The sequence below is a fragment of the Thunnus maccoyii genome, chromosome 23, assembly GCF_910596095.1.
Source record: "Thunnus maccoyii chromosome 23, fThuMac1.1, whole genome shotgun sequence".
Taxonomy (NCBI): domain Eukaryota; kingdom Metazoa; phylum Chordata; class Actinopteri; order Scombriformes; family Scombridae; genus Thunnus; species Thunnus maccoyii.
The window spans coordinates 3,615,958-3,635,472 of NC_056555.1; the positions used below are offsets into that span (position 1 = coordinate 3,615,958).

General features: G+C 42.3%; 1 protein-coding gene across 9 annotated transcripts in view; it reads right to left on the reverse strand.

Moving 5' to 3' along the window:
* The window catches only part of scube1 (signal peptide, CUB domain, EGF-like 1), a 124,544-nt gene that overhangs the window by 21,812 nt on the left and 83,217 nt on the right, over positions 1-19,515 (reverse strand). For all 9 annotated transcript variants that reach the window (XM_042403394.1, XM_042403393.1, XM_042403399.1 and 6 more), the window contains one exon: positions 15,619-15,735. In XM_042403394.1, coding sequence (XP_042259328.1) covers positions 15,619-15,735 — 117 coding nt within the window. The remainder of the gene's footprint in view (positions 1-15,618; positions 15,736-19,515) is intronic.

The following is a 19,515-nucleotide window of genomic DNA, read 5'->3' on the forward strand; positions in this document are numbered from 1 at the left end:
TTGTCAACTTTGACAGATTGAATTCTGTTTCTAAGAAAGTCCAGTGTCCAGTAACACAGGACTGTGTTGATTAACATGTCTTGAAGCCTGGTGAAGAGTGTGAGAGGGTTAATGGTGTTGAAAGCCGAGCTAAAATCTATGAACAGGATGTGTGTGTAGGTGTTAGTTGATTCCAGGTGTTGCAGAGTGAAGTGAAGAGTCAGGTTTATAGCATCTTCAACTGATCTATTGGCCCGATAAGCAAAGTGAAATGGGTCCATCAGTGGGGATATACAGGACTTCAGGTAGGTCTAAGCGCTCAAATGCTTTTATAGCCAATGAAGTGAGGGCAACTAGCCTGAAGTCATTGAGGCATATTGTTTTGGCTTGGGTAGTGTAAAGTAATTTCTTCATCCTGCCAAGTCACCTCAGTTCAGCCTGATTTATATCCAATTTGCAGTTATTATTACAACATGTAATGTGCCCTAAACCTGCATGTGAATCTACAAACTGAGTGAAAGCGGAGGACAACTGTAAGACTGGCAGCAGTTTGGTTTAAGCTTTTAGCAATCATAACCAAATATTGAAGAAGAAGATGCAGGTAACACCATTACTAACAGAACCCTATTGCTGCTCTCATAGTCAAACAAACAAACAGGCCTGTGGACCTAGGATAAATTGTCTGCTGAATCCCTGGGGAATAAAACCAAGATACCTGAGCTCTAGCCCAGGTGTGGTGCAGCAATCCAGAGGCGCAGATTCTACAATAATAATAAGGCGAATGCAATCACCCCCGAGGCATCATGTTCAGTGCCAACCGCAAACCTACTGGCAGATCTGGTTACACAAACTCCAACCCTCCAACCTCACTCCCTCGCCTCATCCAGCCTGCAGTGTCCTCAGCTGAACCCAAACTTCAACATCATGTTAAGTTTTCTTCATAGTCGGTAACATTTTCATATAAATTACTGGCAAATTTGATACTGTGTGTTACCTACAGTGTACCCAGTTCATTTCAGAAACATTTCCGTTGAAACAAAACAAGATGGAAATTTATAGAAAGTTCAGAAGGTGGACAGAGTGAGAGAGCACCAGGTAGGAAGAGAAGAGGAGGAGCAGGAGTGAAGGAGGTGGAGAGGGGAAAAGGGGAGAGGGGACAATGGCAGATTACACAGACAAGCCCTTTTTGATTGGTGCTCTCAGTGATGAAAACTGTGAGGGATTAACACCTAAACCCTTGAGCCGGGAAATAAGTCGAGCAAGACACCACAGAGAATGAGAGGAGTAGGAAGAGGAGGAGGGAAAAGGGAGGTGGAGGAGATGAGAGAGAGAAGAGGGAGATTAGGGGTAACAGGGGAGAGAGAGACTTGTTGATTTTGGTCTTTCTATGGCATCGGTTGCAGAAGAAAAACGCAGAGTAAAGTTATCCTTTAAGGGGCAGTTTCGACCAAAATACTGTTCATGAGATCATGAACAGTATTTTGATCTACAGTACTGTGCAAAAGTTTTAGGCACTAAAAGTAAAGTGAGAATGCTTACAAAAATATTGCTATAAAAAAGTTGAGTAAACAGCAGAAACCTAAATGAAATCAATATTTGCTGTGAGCAGCTTTGCCTTTAAAACAGCAGCAGTTCTCCTCAGTACACTTGAACACAGTTTTTCATGGTAACTTGCAGGTAGGTTGTTGTAAACATCCTGGAGAAAGAATGTTCTTCTGTGTATTTATTATTTAGGCCATCTCAGGTGCTTCTTCATGTAATCCCAGATTGACTCCATGATGTTGAGATCAGGGCTCTGTGGGGGCCATACCATACCATCTGTTGCAGGACTCATCATTCTTCTTGTCGCTGAAAATATGACTCTAGCTGTATGCTTGGGGTCATTGTCATGTCATAAATAAATTTGGGACCGATCAGACACCTCCTTGATAGTATTGCATAATGGATAAGAATCTAAACGTCTAGGGTGCCTAAAATTGTTGCACAGTACTGTATATTGCATACCCAAAGCTTTTATATACAACCTTTGCATGCAGACATTAGCCAGTCTAAACTTCAAAAGCTCAGTTTTTTTGTACATGATTTTAATTCTGGAAAATAACAACTGCTGACCAATCAGCAGACTGTTTAGATGTTGACTCGCTGCTGCCTGAAATTCCGATTCCTCTAGAGGAAATCTAAAAACTAGAAGTTGCAGATGCAAAATGAAAAATTGTAGTGCAAATGCATCCTATTTTGAGACTAGTTGCCTAGTAGAGTAATTATGAGTAGAACAGAGGAGGAAATCAGGTGACACTAATATACCAACAGAGTCAATGTAGGGAGGAGGTTGGGGTGGATGGATTGGTCAACAAAACACTAGACTTTAACACAGAGAGATTGCTGTTTGTTTCTCATTTCCAACCACAAGTCAACACTGTTTTTTAAAACCATGACCAGGATCGTCCCCTAACCTTAACCACATTGTTGTTATTGTAACCATGACGGTGAAGGTCTCCTAACCTTTAAGAAGTACTTATTTTAACCCAAACCATAATCTTTTCCTAAACCTAACTAAGTGGTTTTTCTGCCTGAACCTAACCAGACCTTAACCATAGTGTTGTCACATCATAAAACACATGTTTTATGATGTTTTATGGTTTTGCTGATCACTGCCGATTGGGACGTAAGATCAGAAATTGCTTGTATTGGAATGCATGGACCGAAGATGTATTTTGTTGTTTAGTTTGGAGGACTGGGCTGCCTATTTCTTATTTAAAATTTAGTTACAGAAAAGATTTGAAAGAGAAATGAATTCTTTCTTCCAGTTTTAAAATCAGAAGCAAAGACAGCCCAGTGAGAAGCACATCTAGCCAACTAGATGAGGGAAAGATCCACGCTGTTTTCACATTGAAGGAGAGTGCTTGCCAGTTGCCTATTGTAGAGCAATCTTGAAATGATGCCTTTCTTAAGCGAATGCTCATCAAGTGTTGGTAGGTGTTAGCCGCAATGAGTGGAGTTGTGGGCCAGCTTGCAAGGCTATACTCACACTGCACATATTAAAACTAGTAGTACATGGCTTATCAATTCAGACTCAACTATTAACAGGGTCAAGAGGTCCAGTCAACACACACTTTCAAATGGCTCTCAGTGTAGCGTGATAGGAGCCCTTATAAAACAGCTAGTAACTCAGCCACTGTGTTTTTCCATCAGGGTAGACTCAGGCCTCCCTGGCCTGATCCTCTCACTCTGTATCCTCAGGGAGCTTCTGCTGAATGAACTCTTCATCTAAATATGGAGCCGAGACAGGAATCCACAACGAGCTGGCTGCACGCCGTGGTAAAAATGTATTAAACTGCATGTCCCGCTGTGCCCTGTCAGCGGCCTTTTAAAGGGATTGTCCCTCCATCTGGCTCGGCTAAAACGGATTTCCCTGTGGCTGGCGGGAAGAGAATGAGGCTGTGGGGTTTTTTAAGGGGAGCAGGACAGGTAAGGGCGTTCAAGTACACTTACTGTAAGTGTTTGTCAAACATCCCAAACCGTGATGTCATAGTAGCAGACATATTTTGATTGATTAGCTCATTTCAGTTTTTCTCTGCTCTTGTGCCAGTCCTTTATCTACTCTTGACTTTCACCCATTTTCTCTCCTTTGACTCCTCTTTGTCTTCTCTTTTGTTTTTAATTTATTTTCAGTGTTTTCTCCACCCATACTCTGTTGTCACCTGATACCCCAAAGCATTTCTAATCAATCAGGGCTTCCTCCTGCATGCTGACAGCTTGTAGGGCTGATCCGTATCTGTTAGACAGCAGGAGGGATGGCTGTCTTTCTCCCTTCAGGTGACGCACACTGCACACTTGCCAACCTTGCAACTACAGAAATGAAGAGATTTCAGAGACCAGGAAATTTTTATTTTTATAAGTAAAATTTCCTACGTCTCGGGAATTATTAATGAATTTATGAACAAACAAAAGATAGAAGCCAGAGGAAAAGCTTCAGGAGAGTGGAAATCTGGACTCTCCAATCAGGCATGATGGTAAGTTAAACATATACACAAAGTAAGAAACACACACACAAATATACACACCATTCCTCAACATTCCCCCTCTGCCCACGTTGTCTCAAACAGTGGATACCACCCCAGGTGGTATCCACTGTTTTTACAACACAGACAGACACAGCTTCATAATTATTCTGGCAGCCACAAACACTGGCAGAACCACTGCATATACCCACACTTAATGGCCACTCTGGGGACGGCTTAGCCTTATAACTGGGTATATAATTACCTTTAATGGAGCTTAAAAAAGCTTTGAGCTTAAATAAATACATTAAGCCTCCGCACATCTTGAAATGATAAAGTTTGGAGCGAAGAGAAACAGGACAGATAAAGGCGAGTCAGGAGAGTGGGTGAAGGCAGAAGGGAGGGTGGCCTGACATGTGTGGCAGTTCTGAGAAGGAGCATGCTGGCATGTATTCTGCCCTGGTGTTGCAGATGATTTTATTACCTGAATAGTAATCACAGTTATTTTACAGTAAAATAAGGCAATCAGACAATCTTCTTGCAACTTCTACTTTGGTTCATCTTGGAAGAAGTGTAGCAGCATTTAATGAAACCATCAGCAAACAAGACTAAGAGTTTACAGCCATGTTAAATAGTGTCTGTATATACAGTAGTGGCTCTGTGAGGCTGAAATGCTTGTTGTAAAAATTCAAAAAGGTAAGGTCCAAAAACTGTTTGGTCTTTAGAAGTTGTGGTAAAGTAAATGTAATGAGCAGACGGTGTCAGACTAAAGGTCTTTGGTGACGTATTGTATATCAGAAGGGTTTATTATATTGTGTAAATCAAAGTGTACTCATTGTCATTTCTGTACAGTTTCAACATCATCAGTGTTTTCATCAATGTTTATCACTGTTAATATCTTAGTTCACTGTGTTAGCATGCTAACATTTGCTAATTAGCACAAAATACAATCAAGGTTGATGTGAATGTCCTTAATTTTGCATGAGTTTGCTAAAGTATGGAACAAATTGAATTTTTCACCAGATGTTGGCGCTAGATATTTAGTTAGCAAGGTATTAGAATTCATCAACTAGGGACCATGAATGTACCAAATTTCATGACAATCCATCCAATTGTTGTTGAGAAATCTGTATAGCAATCCATCTATTAATTGTTGAGATATTTCAGTCAAAGTGGTGGACTGACCAACCGACAGGCTGAGAAGCAGACATTGGCGTCCCTAAAGCCAAGCCGCTGTGTGGCTAAACATGTAGGAGTTCTTCAATGGCTTTGTCTGTATATAGACAGCAGGCGAAGAATAAAATGATGAATAAAATGTGTGTGTTCACATGAATGGGCACCTTGATGGCATCATGCACAAACATCTGGGTTGCCAGAAGCTTTCTTGCAGCAGGCATTTGTTAATGAGGACGCTCTTAATTAACTAATTAACACAGATAAGACTGCATATGGCCAGCATGAGGAGCAAGGAGAAAAGCTGAAGCACACTGAAAATGGTTTCTGCTTGTTTCCAACATTCACACAAATATGTAATAAGTGTCTAACACACACACACAGTGATGATGTTATGTCTCTCACTCCAATGTCTGCCCCACAAACGCCTAACTCTTTCCATCTCTGTCTGCCACTGTGAGAGGAGTAATTTGTCATTTTCACTATATGAAGGCTTGCACATACTGCTGCGTGTTCCTACACACACATACACATACACATACACATACACATACACACACAGGCTGTCTCCTGGGATCCATCTCTGACATTTACTCTAGACGATCAATATCTTGCTCTGGCCTTCAATCAATAGTTCCATCAGTTGCCAAGAGCTGTGTGTCTCTCCGAATATCACAGACACTCTTACTGCCTGACTGCTGCTGCCTGCATCTGACAAGAGATTTGCAGGTTTCACAAAGCCAAATTACGTAGTTTTTAGGGCCTCTTTAAAGCTACCCGGAATTGGATTTAAGACCAATTTAACAACCCAAATAAAGAAATAAAAAAGGCTGGCAAAAGCTGTGTATTTCCAATTGAACATAGCTAATGAAAGTTCTGAGACTATAAATGGAAAGTTTTAAAAAATGTTACCACGAAATAATTTAACACAATGTCAAACTTGTTAAAGGACATTCAGTGAAAACAACTTGTTGGGTTAACCCAGTTCTTTAAACTTTTATTGTGATGAGCAGCAAAGCTCATTGAAAGTGGACATTACTGCCAGTCTAATTAGCTTTTTTTAACCATATTTTGTGTTGCACACTCAGTCAGAGTCAGTGCAGCTATCCTATTTAATATGAAACAAAATGGGAAATAATAGCTGTTATATCAGAGTTTCTCTACCTTATCTGGCTTCTGATAAGATTTATAGGTCCCAAAAATCTCATTACCTCAGCAACTAGAGGTATGAAAAGCAGCATTAACGGACATTAATTCATGTGCTATGGCTATGGCTTTGCTATGGCTTTGAAATTCAAATCTATCAAAGAAAATAAAATCTTTTATGTTGTAATCCAACCCAATCGCCAGAATAAAACATTGGCATTGTACATTTCTGCAAACCACAGTATCTCTACGTTAAAATCATTTTTCGAGTGTCATTTAAAATTGCATTAAATGGCCGTTATCAGTCAAATATTTATTTGTTATGTTGTGACAGCACTGTGGTTAAGGTCTGGTTAGTTTTAGGCACAAAAACCACTGATTAGGGTTAGGAAAAGATCATGGTTTCGGTTAAAATACCCGGTTTTGTCACCAGAAAAATGGCTTGCAAATGTCCTGACGTCTCACTAAAATTACGCGGTTGAAACGAGAAGTGAACCGTGGCCTTGAACATTGGTCTCTGCCATGCAACTAGCTCTCAACCAACCACCCAACCCGCCTCCTCCTGATATGAAAGTTAGCTCATATAGACGTCATCTGAACTACGTTACTTTTCTCTGTGATATGTATTATAGAAATGTTGACATGCTACATATTAAATATATTGAAATGTAGAGATTCAACGTATCTGTGGTTTGCAGTGATGTACAATGCTAAAATTTTATTCTGGCGACTGGGCTCAGTGATAAAATGCTGAACCGGTGGCTTTGGCGTTGTCAGGAGCACTGTGGCACTGATAGAGTTTACTGTAGCAGCAGAGGAAGCAGGAGTCATTTCAGACTGTAGTTAGACTGAAAAGCTTAGCTTGGCCTTCAGCATTTCAAATTCAACAATGTTCTGAAACGTTTGCTTGACGTGACACTGAGTGATTGATTAGAAATCTCCTGCAAGCCTGTCTGCATTGGTTTAGAAAAACATATTCTGGCACTTTTTAGGACAATTGATAGGCCTCCTACACAATGGAATTTGACATGAATCTACTGGTAGTTGAACGGTGACCTTCAGGGAATGAATTTTTCTTCCAGGGTAGATATTTTGGAAGTGAACTGTGCTGGCTGTGGCGGAGGCTGAGGGCCAAATGAGAAGGCTTGCTAACATCCACCTGGGCCAAAGGAAACAAGCCCTCCGCCCCCTCGCCTGCTCCTCTGTGAGCCTTCAGGCTGTGTTTGAGAAGTCCAGTGTTTGGAATGAGAAACCCGACTCCAGAAGAAACCCTGATGCTGCTGCGGAGCTCAGCTGCCTGATTAAGACCCACAAACTGACCCATCTGATCAGCTCTGCTGCCTAAACCCACCACCACCAATGAGAGTTGAATGGATGAACACTAACTCCTAACCTCTGACCCCAGCATCCAGAGGTCAAGCGCAGGGTCAGGCTATTATGCGAGAGGCTTGTCTGTCTACCTTGCTCCTTGAAAGACTGAGGTGGAAAAATGGGCTGAAATAAACCAACTCTTGCACTGTCACTTAAACTGAATTTAGGCTCGCTTGTAGGAATGTGCAGCTCATATCTCCAGGGTACAAGCTGCACACAGCGGAGAGGAGTTTTGTAGTTTTACCAAATATTTTCAGTAAAAAGCAATTAAATGGAATACATTTGCAGAAACCCAAACCTCTACAAATAATTACCGACCGGGTACAGGGGATCTAGTTTTCTTGGAGCGCGATTGTTCTCTTCGCAGGGTGTTGCTAGTGGAGAGGACAGACATCAGGCCAGGAGGCAGCGTGTATTTATTCATGTATTAAACGACCCCAGTGCTCGATTCTGTTTAATAACAAAAACTCCACGGGTGCATGCGGGCCAAAGGAAACTCTCAGTTTTACACAACAATAAAACAGCCAGTGATCTAGGATGGGGACTGCCAGCCATAGTGCAGTCAAGTAAGGTGATGGAGACCACAGTGTTTTGACTGGATAAGTGCGCCTGATGGGTGTGGACTCTGACATGTGACTCCTCACTGAGACTAAATGGACTAATGCTAAAACTAAGGGAAATTGTACCAACACATAAAAAAAGATTATCAAAATAAAAGTATTGATTATGAGAATAGTACCAATGGCAGACACATTTTAACCAATGTATCTATGGAGCTGATTAGTAAAGGACTTCTCCAACATGGAATATTTAACATTGCTGGTTTCATCTATCTGTTAGTGTTGGCTTTTGTCATACAGACATACAATAGATGTCTATTATGTTAATGGTCAATATGGCTTTAATCGGACATGACAGGATATTTATGGCCACAGTGCTCTTGCTGTATTGTATCTGGTGTCTGAGAAGGAATGGTGAAGTTGGAAAGTAGCATGTGAAGACAGAAAAAGTGTTTTTCTGTTCTCTTACAGGCTGCATCAGCAAAGGATTTTAACAGATTTTGCCACTGAAGCCTCACCATAACAAACAAGAAGGAAAAGTACTGTGGTTTGGCATGAGAGGAATCTCCTCAACAACTTAAAATTGTCTCATTCACCTGTTTTTTATTTCAGATTTTATTTTCTTTGTGCAGAAGAGATGATAATTGAGTGATATATTTATTAAGGTGACAAGATGTGTATTTTATCTTGTGCTGCCGCCACCTTTGGAGGTAGACATGTGACAAATTAAAGGAAAAACCAACATAAAGTGTCTTAGTAAGGTGTTGGGCCACCACGTGCCACCAAAACAGCTTCAATGCGCCTTGGCATTGATTCTACAGTCTCTGAACTCTACTGGAGGGATGAACACCATTCTTCCAAAAGATTTTCCCTCATTTGGTGTTTTGATGATGGTGGTGGAGAGCGCTGACTAACACGTCGGGCCAAAATCTCCCATAGATGTTCAATTGTGTTGAGATCTGGTGACTGTGAAGGTCGTAGCATATGATTCACATCATTTTCATACTCATCAAAGCATTCAGTGACTCCTCATGTCCTGTGAATTGGGGCATTGTCATCCTGGAAGACACCACTCCCATCAGGATAGAAATGTTTCATCATAGGATAAAGGTGATGACCCAGAACAACTTTGTATTGATTTGCAGTGACCCTTCCCTCTAATGGGACAAGTGGACCCAAACCATGCCAGCAAAATGCCCCCCACAGCATAACAGAGCCACCAGATCCCCTCACTGTAGCGGTCAAGCATTAAGGCCTGGACTGTTCTCTTGGTGTTGCCACACATGCACTCGCCCACTTGTCAACAATATGGTGATGGATGACTCATTTTACCATATTACTTTTTTCCACATGTCTGTAGACCGTAGCCTATGATTTTTGCACCACTGAACTCTAAAATGTGTGTTCATCTTTGTAATGAGGGGTTTATGCACTGCAACCCTACTATAATATCCCTCTCTATGTAATTGTCGACGGACTGTTCTTGCAGACACACTCTGATCACGTGCTGCATTGACATTCTCGGTCACCTGAGGAAGAGTTGCTCATCTGTTTTTCCTTGCATATTGCACTAACGCATGACGTCACAGTCATCAAATGTGCGTTATCAACGTCTTTCCCATAGATCTTAATGCAGATATCACTTTATCGCTGTTCCTGTTGAAACACCAGGCAGTTGAGCAGTCTTTGTGACTGAAGCTTCTGCCATCCGTGCCCCAACAAACCCTCTTTCAAAGTCTCTTAGGCCTAGATCTTTTCCTCTTGCCATGTTGATACAATATCAGAATCAACTGGGCCTGTTCAGCATTTGTATACATGCCACAGAGCATGATTGGATGTTAATTGCTTAATTGTACCATGCGGTGCACCTGTGTGGAGGCATCTGCATTCATTATGTTTCTCTACTCATTTTTTTAGGTTTTTCCTTTAATTTGTCACCGTTAGGGTCTCTGCTGTGCCTCACCCCTCTCTTGTGTTTCCTGTTTGTCCCTGCTTTGTCTCTCTCTGTGAATGTGTGCGCAGTATTTAAACACCAGCTCTTCACTCCACTCTTCGCCGTATTGTCCGTTCACCTTCAATGGTACAATGCTTCGGCCAACTCCTAGTATCCTTGCACAAGTAATCTTGTGTTGTTTTTTGGAACTCAGTTTAACTATTGTTTGCTTGTGCCTCAAGGTCACCTCTGCTAGTCTTCCTGTTCTGCTGCCTCGCTCGGCTTACCGTCATGTCTACAAGCTCCAGCTCTGGAACCTACACACCGTCTGCCCAGCCCCTGCCATCAACCCTGGCTCAGTTACCTGCTCTGCTGCTAGATAGATAGATAGATAGATAGATAGATAGATAGATAGATAGATAGATAGATAGATAGATAGATTAGCACAAAAGGTTTGTGCATATGTTTTTTTCTATAAATGTTTATGATGTTTCTTACTTAGAGGCATGTTAGTTTCCCGGTGAATCGATGTAATCATGTTCCTGTCTTAGTTTGATCTGATTGTGTGGTTGTGTGTGTGTGAGTGTCCATGTGTTTTCAGTTCTTTTCAGGTAGAGGAGGAATGCAGGCCAGTGGGGACGTGTCTCAGGTGCCAATACACACTGTGAACTGTAAAGCCTAGTACGCCGACCACACGCTATCCACAAAAACACACAAATAACCACAGTCACACACACACATCCAGCCTTTCATGAGCTTGTATGTGCACAAAGTACAGACTAACATGCAACCTAAAAGTTTGTTAATTAACCCACAAACACAGAAGCATTAAGGGACACACACACACACACACACACACACATATACAGTAACTCATCCAACCACCCATGTGCACCTTCTAATCAAACATCTGGAAACTGTTCAAAAAAAAAACTTCCTTCTCTCCCCTCTCTCTCTCTCTCTCTCTCCCAGTCTATCTGTCTCTCCCTCTCTCACCCAGTTGTCCGCACGAGAGCCCCGTGATGAAACGCCTCCCCGGGTTGGCGTGTCTGTCATCGTGAGAGGCTGAACCGCCTCATCTGTCAGCACAGATGAAAGGGCGTTTATCAGACTGGTGGGTTTTAAACATGCCCTACATAGTTTATATTGAAATGATTATGATAGACAGGCACGACAGGGCACATCCCAGTGGCTGTCGAGCGAGGTAGACGCAGACGGGGAGAGAGAGAGAGGGAGAGCGAGAGAGAGGTGGAGAAGAAGCTGTCTGTCTCTATCAAGCAATTTAGTGGCACATTAGATGAGACCACCTCACAGCGTGGCACTTATCTTGCCGCTAACTACTATGTTCTGTAAACTGCTAAATGCCAGCAATTATACTGCAGTCTGTGCACTACAATACACTGCTAACATGACTGTGATTACACGTGCCACCGGAGTCGACACACACCCACACACATACATACACACATGTATAGGCTTCAGCTAGAGATATTGATTAGCTAACTCTCAGACAGCTGCCGCAACCTGTGTGTGCTGTCGTCAAGGTTACAAGAAGCCTGTGTCAAACAGGATGTCCCCATCAATAATGAAAGCTCAGGACTGAAGCACGGACCGGCTCTAACGGGGAGGAAAGATGAAAAATTTCAGATTTTCCTCTGGTTGAATGAAAGGAAGCAGCACAATGACTCAGTGGTTAGCACTGTCACCTGAGATTGAATCCACCTACACAATACGTGTGTAGTTTAGGTGAATTGGAAACTGTCAATCGCTTTGAGTATGAATGTGTTCATCTGTATGTTTTTGTAACCTCCCTTCTGCCCAGTGCAGGTTGGGTAAGGCTTGCCACCCTGAACAACATAAGCAGTTTGGAAAATTGATGGATGAAGGCGTCCTGGTGATTTAGGGGGTTGCATGTAATTGCAGCATCCCTTGTGTGATCAGGGAACCATTGTTGCATTTCATTCACCGTCTCACACTGCCTTCATTTCTCTCTGCTCTACACTGTGTAACCTTATGTCTAATAAAAAACTAGTAAAAATAAACAAAACAAAAAGCTGCTGTTTGATGGATCAGTGGAATTGACTGGATGTGGAAATTACCTTAAAATGCAGTCCCTTGACTGGCTCCAAGGACTGTATTAAAGGGTCAGTTCACTCAAACAAAAATACAAATAAAATACTATATTTTCTCACTTAACCTCTGGTGGTATCTAGCCATAGAGACAGTATTTGTCCAGGTTTGCATCTCTGAGATCTCAGCCTCCATCCCAATGCAATGGCATTCAATGGAATTCTTCATTCTTTTTACAGAAACATTGTCCTTGTTACTCTGGTTAATCCACAGAACAGGCTTTCATCAGGACTATATCTTCAGTAGAAAATCATTCCAACAAAAACTGCTCATGGTGTGTTTTGTGGGTTGTCCAGAGTAATGAGGGCATTGGTTGTGGAAAGACATATTGCAGTTACATTTTAAGTGTAATTTTTTCAATTCTTGGGGGACCAAATATACATTTCCATTCACCTCCATGGTATTGGGGTGAGGGTGGAAATCTCAGAGACTATCTCAAAACCTGAACAAATAAGACCCAAACTATCTCTATGGCTAGATACCATTAGAGAAATACATCCTGGGATTAACTTACTCTTTAAAGTGAACAGGGGCTACAAAGTCAATGCATTATGCCAAAAGCAGGCAGGGACACAAAGGCAACATTTATTCCCTGACAAGCCTGAAGTCGATGTGGTTGCCACTTGTTCCTACCAGCTTAGCCAGATATGGATGTTTGATTACTGGAATGTTCAAACACTTTTAAAAGATGGAGTTGAGCAATAAACCTACACTTCAGGTTTTAAGACCTACAGAGCGTTTTTCTACAATCTATTAGTTGTTAGTGCTGAACGTTATCATTGGGTCTATCTGAGATACAAACAGCAGCGGTGAGGTTGCAGGGTGTCTGACACTGATGCACATGTATAGATAAGTTTATGTTTGCATCAGTGTGAGAGTGTGTGTTTTCCTGTCGGTGCCTGGGTGATAGATGCTGATCGATGTGCGCTGCCTGCTCTGTGTCTCTCAGCTCCCCTCAGAGCTGATCCCCGCTCTGGGATTTATGAAGCCCCGCGGCTGATCCACAGCCAAATTATGTGGGCGGGGCACAGCTGGACTGCGCTCCTATCCATCTTCTCCACTCAACTCGGGCCCAAAAAAAAAAAAAAAGAGGGGTGGACTTTTCATTTTTCCACCACTGTAAATGCTGGGTTCTGTCAGGACCACAAATCACCTGGGGAGACGGAGTGGAAGTGTTCGCACAAGCTGGGCTTCAACTTGACATCAGAGCAGCGGACGACATGTTCTCCCAGCATGCAACTGCGGTGTTACGCATCTGTCGGTGTACGATGGAGGGCTGCTAGAGCTAAAATGATTAATAAAATGTTTGTTTTCTGATTTACAAACATTAATATGTTAATCCAACTCAAAAATGCAGCCAATCAGGTCTCTGACATGGTAATTATGATAATTATGTTGCGTTCTTGTGCTTATTGCTTCAAATTAGAAATTGACTGATTTGTACGGTCAATCGCTGTATTTACTGCATCTGCAGCTGGATGGTGCTGTCTGTGTGAGTGTGTGTATGTCATGGATGGAAGAGAGTGAGAGAGACAGTGGTCAGCGTGGGCCTCACTGTTCAAACATCTCAAAGTTTGCTGACGCTTCGTCTGCCTGCCAGGCCTGAGACAGCTCCGGCTCCAGGATTTCACACACCTACATGCCACATTCTCAAACTGCCTGACACTCATTTCGCAAACACACACACACACACACACACACACACACACACTGCCAGTATTATACAATTTATAAGTTCATGCTCACATCACACGTGGCGCCTGGATTCCGACACGCAAACAGCCATGTCATTGTCACATGACCTATGCCTTGTTGCTATGACGACTCCTACATCTCCTTGAACATGTCTGTCACATGTTGGGTTGGGCTGAGCGGTGAGGTTCCCCACCGCTCTCCATCTCTCCTTCCATACACAGAGGAGGAACGGATAGAATGACGTCCAACCATCAGACACCACTCATGTGGCGAAGGAATGTGGAGCTTCATCATCCTCACAGTAACTTCAGGTAGTTTTACCCAAGAAAGAAGAATAAGGAATATCTTCTGTGCAAAACACTGGGGAACTTTCCACTCATCTGAACCTATCTTAGTTTGTTTATGTGAGACTTGCTCATATGAATGTTCTAAGTCAGATTTAGCAAACTCTCTTAAATGCACAAGCTTGTTAAAAAGTGCTTTGATCTTGATGAATGTCAACTTCACATGAATGGGTGCTATTGTTAATTAGCTTAACCAACAGCCCAAAATAGCTGTTAAAGGCTATGTGTTCTGCTCCATTTCTGGACACGTTTCATTCACGAAAAAGACGCCAAGAAGTAAAAAGAAGAACTTCACACAGCAGAGCTTAAAGTTCTGCTGCTGGACTTGAAGACAGCTGACAAAAACATGACATATTTAGTAGTGTCAGTAAATCACTAATATCAGGAGACCTGAAACAATGACAACATATTGTCAGCTGCCAATTCTCTGTCATCCAAGAGCCGCACTGTGACAGAAATAAAGTACGAGTGGTTTGACATGAAGTTGGATGCGTAAAAAAATGTCTTACAAAAGCAAAGTCATCCATAGTTAAAATGTGAGGTGGTCAAGGGGACGTGAAAGTCACATCCAATTTTATTCAGATTAAGCAATTCAAATTCCTAGGTCAAGAAAAGCTCCTGAATTACCTGAGAGAAAATTCTAAAAACGAGATTTTTTGATAAATGCAAGAAGTTCTTAAATCACTCGTGCATGCCTTCTTCATAAGAAGAAATTCTGTTTGTATGAGTGGTTCTTGCATGAGGCCCTACGTCTTCTAAACAAGCAATGATCCAACTTTCTCAAATTCTCATTAAAGTTGTAAATACGTGTGACCACTTTGATGCAGCCAAACTCATAAACAGAATTCCTCCTGCCTACTCACAGCTCTGCCACTACTGAGGAAAGGGCACCGCTGCCTGTGAAGACCAGTGTTTGACTCAGCTTGAACCCACAGGTCAGACTCATTCAGCAAGGCTGTTTGTTTAGAGCAAAGCCAAAATGCTTCAATAATCTGTTTGGGATGTTTAGGCCCACGCTGTGGCGGCCTCTTCTTGGACCACCGTCATTGACGTCACTGGCGGGCAGTAGGAAGTGGAGAAATGCTCAGCGGCAAAATCAACAACAACAAATGGCGGCAGCGGCACTGACCGCGACCAGAGCTCTGTGCAGTTGGAAGTGAAGCGGATGGCGGGGTCGTGTTTGGCCCTGGATCACTCAGATACCAGTCATAGCAGGCTCAGACAGACCTGGTCTCCTCTGCACCTCGCACACACGCATATTCACACACTTTGATGCATTTACTGACCTTTGCAGGTTTTGCCGTCGGGCTGTAGGGTGAATCCAACGGGGCAGCTGCAGCGCACCCCTGTGGCCGTGTCTTTACATGTCCTGTCGCAGCCGCCATTGTTCACAGCGCAGGTTTCTGCAGGAGGCAGGAGAGAGGCGGAAAGAGAGAAAGAGAAGGAGGGGGCTGTTAACTTATGACCCCTGCTTCTGAAACACCATGAAAAAGAAACTGCATACACTGAAGGTGATGTGGGTTGAGACAAAGCTTCATGCAGTAGAAGAATACACAAACAACAGCACAGTAGGATATAATGTATTCTTGTCTTTTCTCAAGTTGCATGTAGCTTTGTCAACACACAGATGAAGAAATTACATCACAACACCCCAGTTTTCATGATAAGAGACGTTTTATACAGAGATAAATACAGTGTTCATACACACAGAGAGTCACAATCAGGATTGGGTTATCATTGACAGCAGTGTATCATTACAACAAGACAAAAAAAACACATGACACTGTGCTGATAGAGGAGGGTGAAGAACTCTTTGGCCCCAAGGTCGCTCCTGTTTCCAAAAGTGACAAGAAATCAGTTAACACAAATAAAAAGGTAGGGTTAAAGTAAGTAGATAGAAAAATAAAGTTAGTGCAAGGTTGAGTGCTGTAAGTCTAGAACGCACTCGGCAGAACCGGCATGTATATTTTCCTCCAGAAAAATGTTCTTGTACGTGGTGCAGATAAGGTTTGCTCGGACTTGTGAATATTGCCTGAGCTGATCCCAAAACAAACACGAGCTCATGGTAACTCCAGCTCACCTGCCCAGCCGCTGTTGCTTTAGCAAAGCTCAGCACACACTTTCCCAATGGGCCTCGAGAAGTGCTGAGGAGGCTGAAATTTGACGTTGACTTATGTTTGTTGAAAGGGATACAATAAAACTACACCTAATAAGGAAGTTTCACTTAGTTACTGTTCTGCTCTTGGTGGGTTTGACTTCAATAATTCCAGAGAAAATCCAAGTCCTACTTATTGCTGCTATGTAAAACTTCAACTTTTTGAGTATATGGCCTAGTAGTTAAGAAATTGGTCAAATTCAAAACATAACATCAAATCTATCTTCCTTATTTCCTAAAAAGTTGACATTTTTTGGAATTGAAAGGCTTTTGCTGGACAACAGCAACATGTAAATCAGGGATGTTTCCCTCCTTTGTGGCTGCTTTTCCCATTTAATTAAAATGCCAAGAGATTGTGTGCCGGAGTGAAGTGAGGAGGAAATAGGAAAAGCCCTTTCAGGCTGGCAAACACATCCACATCTAGAGGTCAAGGCATTAGCATAATGCCCTTTCAGAATGCAGAGTCACAGGCACATTGGAGCCAAGATGGCTGATGCTTTCTATCAAGAAACAGGAAGGTATTTGTAGATTTGTTTGTGTTCCTTCATGCAACACCAAACAACATCAGTCTCATGGCTTCTTTCCTTAATCTCTGTTTTCTAGCCTGCATTTGTTGCTCCCTCGTGTTTATCTACCAAAGCTCTGTGTTCATCATTTGCAATCCTTTTCACGTCTATTTCTCTCTCTCTGGAGAAGCTCTGGGGCCGGATAGCAAACTATTTCAAATACCAAACTCGGTCCTAAATGGAGATGTTTTTTTCAGAATGAGGGCAGGAGGTTTCATAGATGTTGCATTGTTGAAAAACAGCAAAGAGGAAGGAAGCCTGGAAGCAGAGGCACTCCATCATCCAGGCAGCCTGTCTGATGGGCCCTGTAGGGTACAACAGCAGACCCCTGTCCGCTCTCCACTCCAGCTCAGGTCTATGTCAAGTGTGTATACGTGTGTGTGTGTGTGTGAGAATGTGTATTGTCTCAAGGTCTGCCCGCCTGCACAGGTGTATACAATCATTGCGGATGAAAGTTTTTGTGTGAGTGTAAAGGTGTGTGTGCGTGTGAGTAGACTTGCTGTGTGTGGAGGTGGTGTTTATGGGTCAGAGTGATTTATACTGAGTACAGTGGGCCCTATCATTAGCTGAGGGTGAGTACAGTCCTGCTCAGAGCCCCTCTCTCCCCAGGCCACGCCCAGCCCCAGGGCCAGGCTGAGCGCAGGAACACAGACGCACCGCCGGGCCTGATTGATGTGCTGGACAAACCCCTCACCCCCCCATCCCTCTGCCCCCTCTCCAAGCCTCTACACCCTCCATCTAACCCTGCATACTTCTTCTGTCCTATAGTCTGGTTTGTGTGTGTGTGTGTGTGTGTGTGTGTGTGTGTGTGTGTGAATGCTGGGGCATATTTTGGCTTGTAGCTTCTATATCGTGACAACTGGGATCACCGATGATGGATTCTAATCGGATAGTTTTGTGCTGTTTAGCAAATTTAAGTCACCACACCTGCAAAAGCTGGTGAATTCTCTGTAGACACTGTTCACTAAGTCAAGGGTAAAATTGAGAAAGTGAAAATTAACTTCTGATTATGTGCTACAGTAACTGAAGCAATAAAACATAATAATACTGCTGGTGTTTTGTCATTTTTTTAAGATACATTTTCACTTGTTTTCTAGACATTCACCACTGATATATTCTTGGATTTTTGTTGCAGCAGAGATGCCCATAATGAATTGTAGTTCACATTGTCAAATATGCTTATTCACTTAATTGCCAAGATTTAGATGAGAAGGTTGATATCATTCTCTCACTCACATATTTGTGCAGTAAATGTGAAGCTACAGCAAAAAAAACCCAAAAAACAAAACAAAACAGAAGAAAAAAAACGATTAGCTTAGTTTAGCATATAAACTGTAAGCACCTAGTTTGGCTGTGTCCAAAGGTAATAGAATCATACAACCAGCACCTCGAAGCTCACTTATTAACACAGTTACTCCTTAGAGTCTTGAATGGTGGTGAGTCCTGAGGGTGGCGACTCCAGGAAGTTACTGGTTACGAAGCGCCCATAAAACCAACAAACAAGTGTGTCAGAATGTGTTAATCAGTGAGCTGTAGAGGTGCTGGTAAGGCAGATTATGTTACATTTGAACAGAGCCAAGCTAGTTGTTTTCTTCTGCTTCCAGTCTTTATGCTAAACTAAGCTAAGCTAACTGTCTCTTGGCTGTAGCTTCATATTTAATGGACTTGAAAAGAAAGACAAGCATATTCCACAAAATGACAAACAATTCTTTGAGGCTTCATCTAAAAAGGGTCCACTGAAAATTATTATGCGGTCAATAATGAGAATTCACATGCTTTTATTGACCATTCTAGATTAATCGATTATTTTTTTAAAAAGATGAAACAGGTTATGAGGAAAAACACAGCCATACCTATACTTGAAACCACTGAAGTGTGTCACTGTGGTTAGCAAGTTTGAAGTCAGCATATGAATTTAGAACAGTGATGAACTTGAATTTAATTTCATTTAGCAAATTTTATTCACCCAGACAATCCAAAAATTTGGAATTCAACAATATTAACTGTAGTCTATTTAGGCCTATTTAGATTATACAGACGAGTTATTGGGTACTTTGACCATGAAATCAACATGATTAGAGGAGTAGGCCACATTTTCAGATATTGATGTACCATTCGTAGAGGATTGGAATTGAAAGGAGACACTTTCCTTTTGCAGACTGAACCAAGAGGCAACTTCATCTGTAGGGATTACGATATGTCAGCGATGGTCAGAGGAATGAGAGGAAAAGACCGTAAGTATACACATGTCTGTCATACTGCTTGCACCAAAACGCTGACCACTGCAAACTGCTGTTTCCATGAGAGGAGGACACATGTTCTATTGATTAAAACTGGAGCACATGAGAGAGAAAACCATGTGCACTGTGTATACTAAAGCATCATGCTAAGTAACAGCAACTGCTGCACTGCTGTAAAAAAGTGAGAGGGGCACGATCACCTTTCAGCACTCAACAAGATCC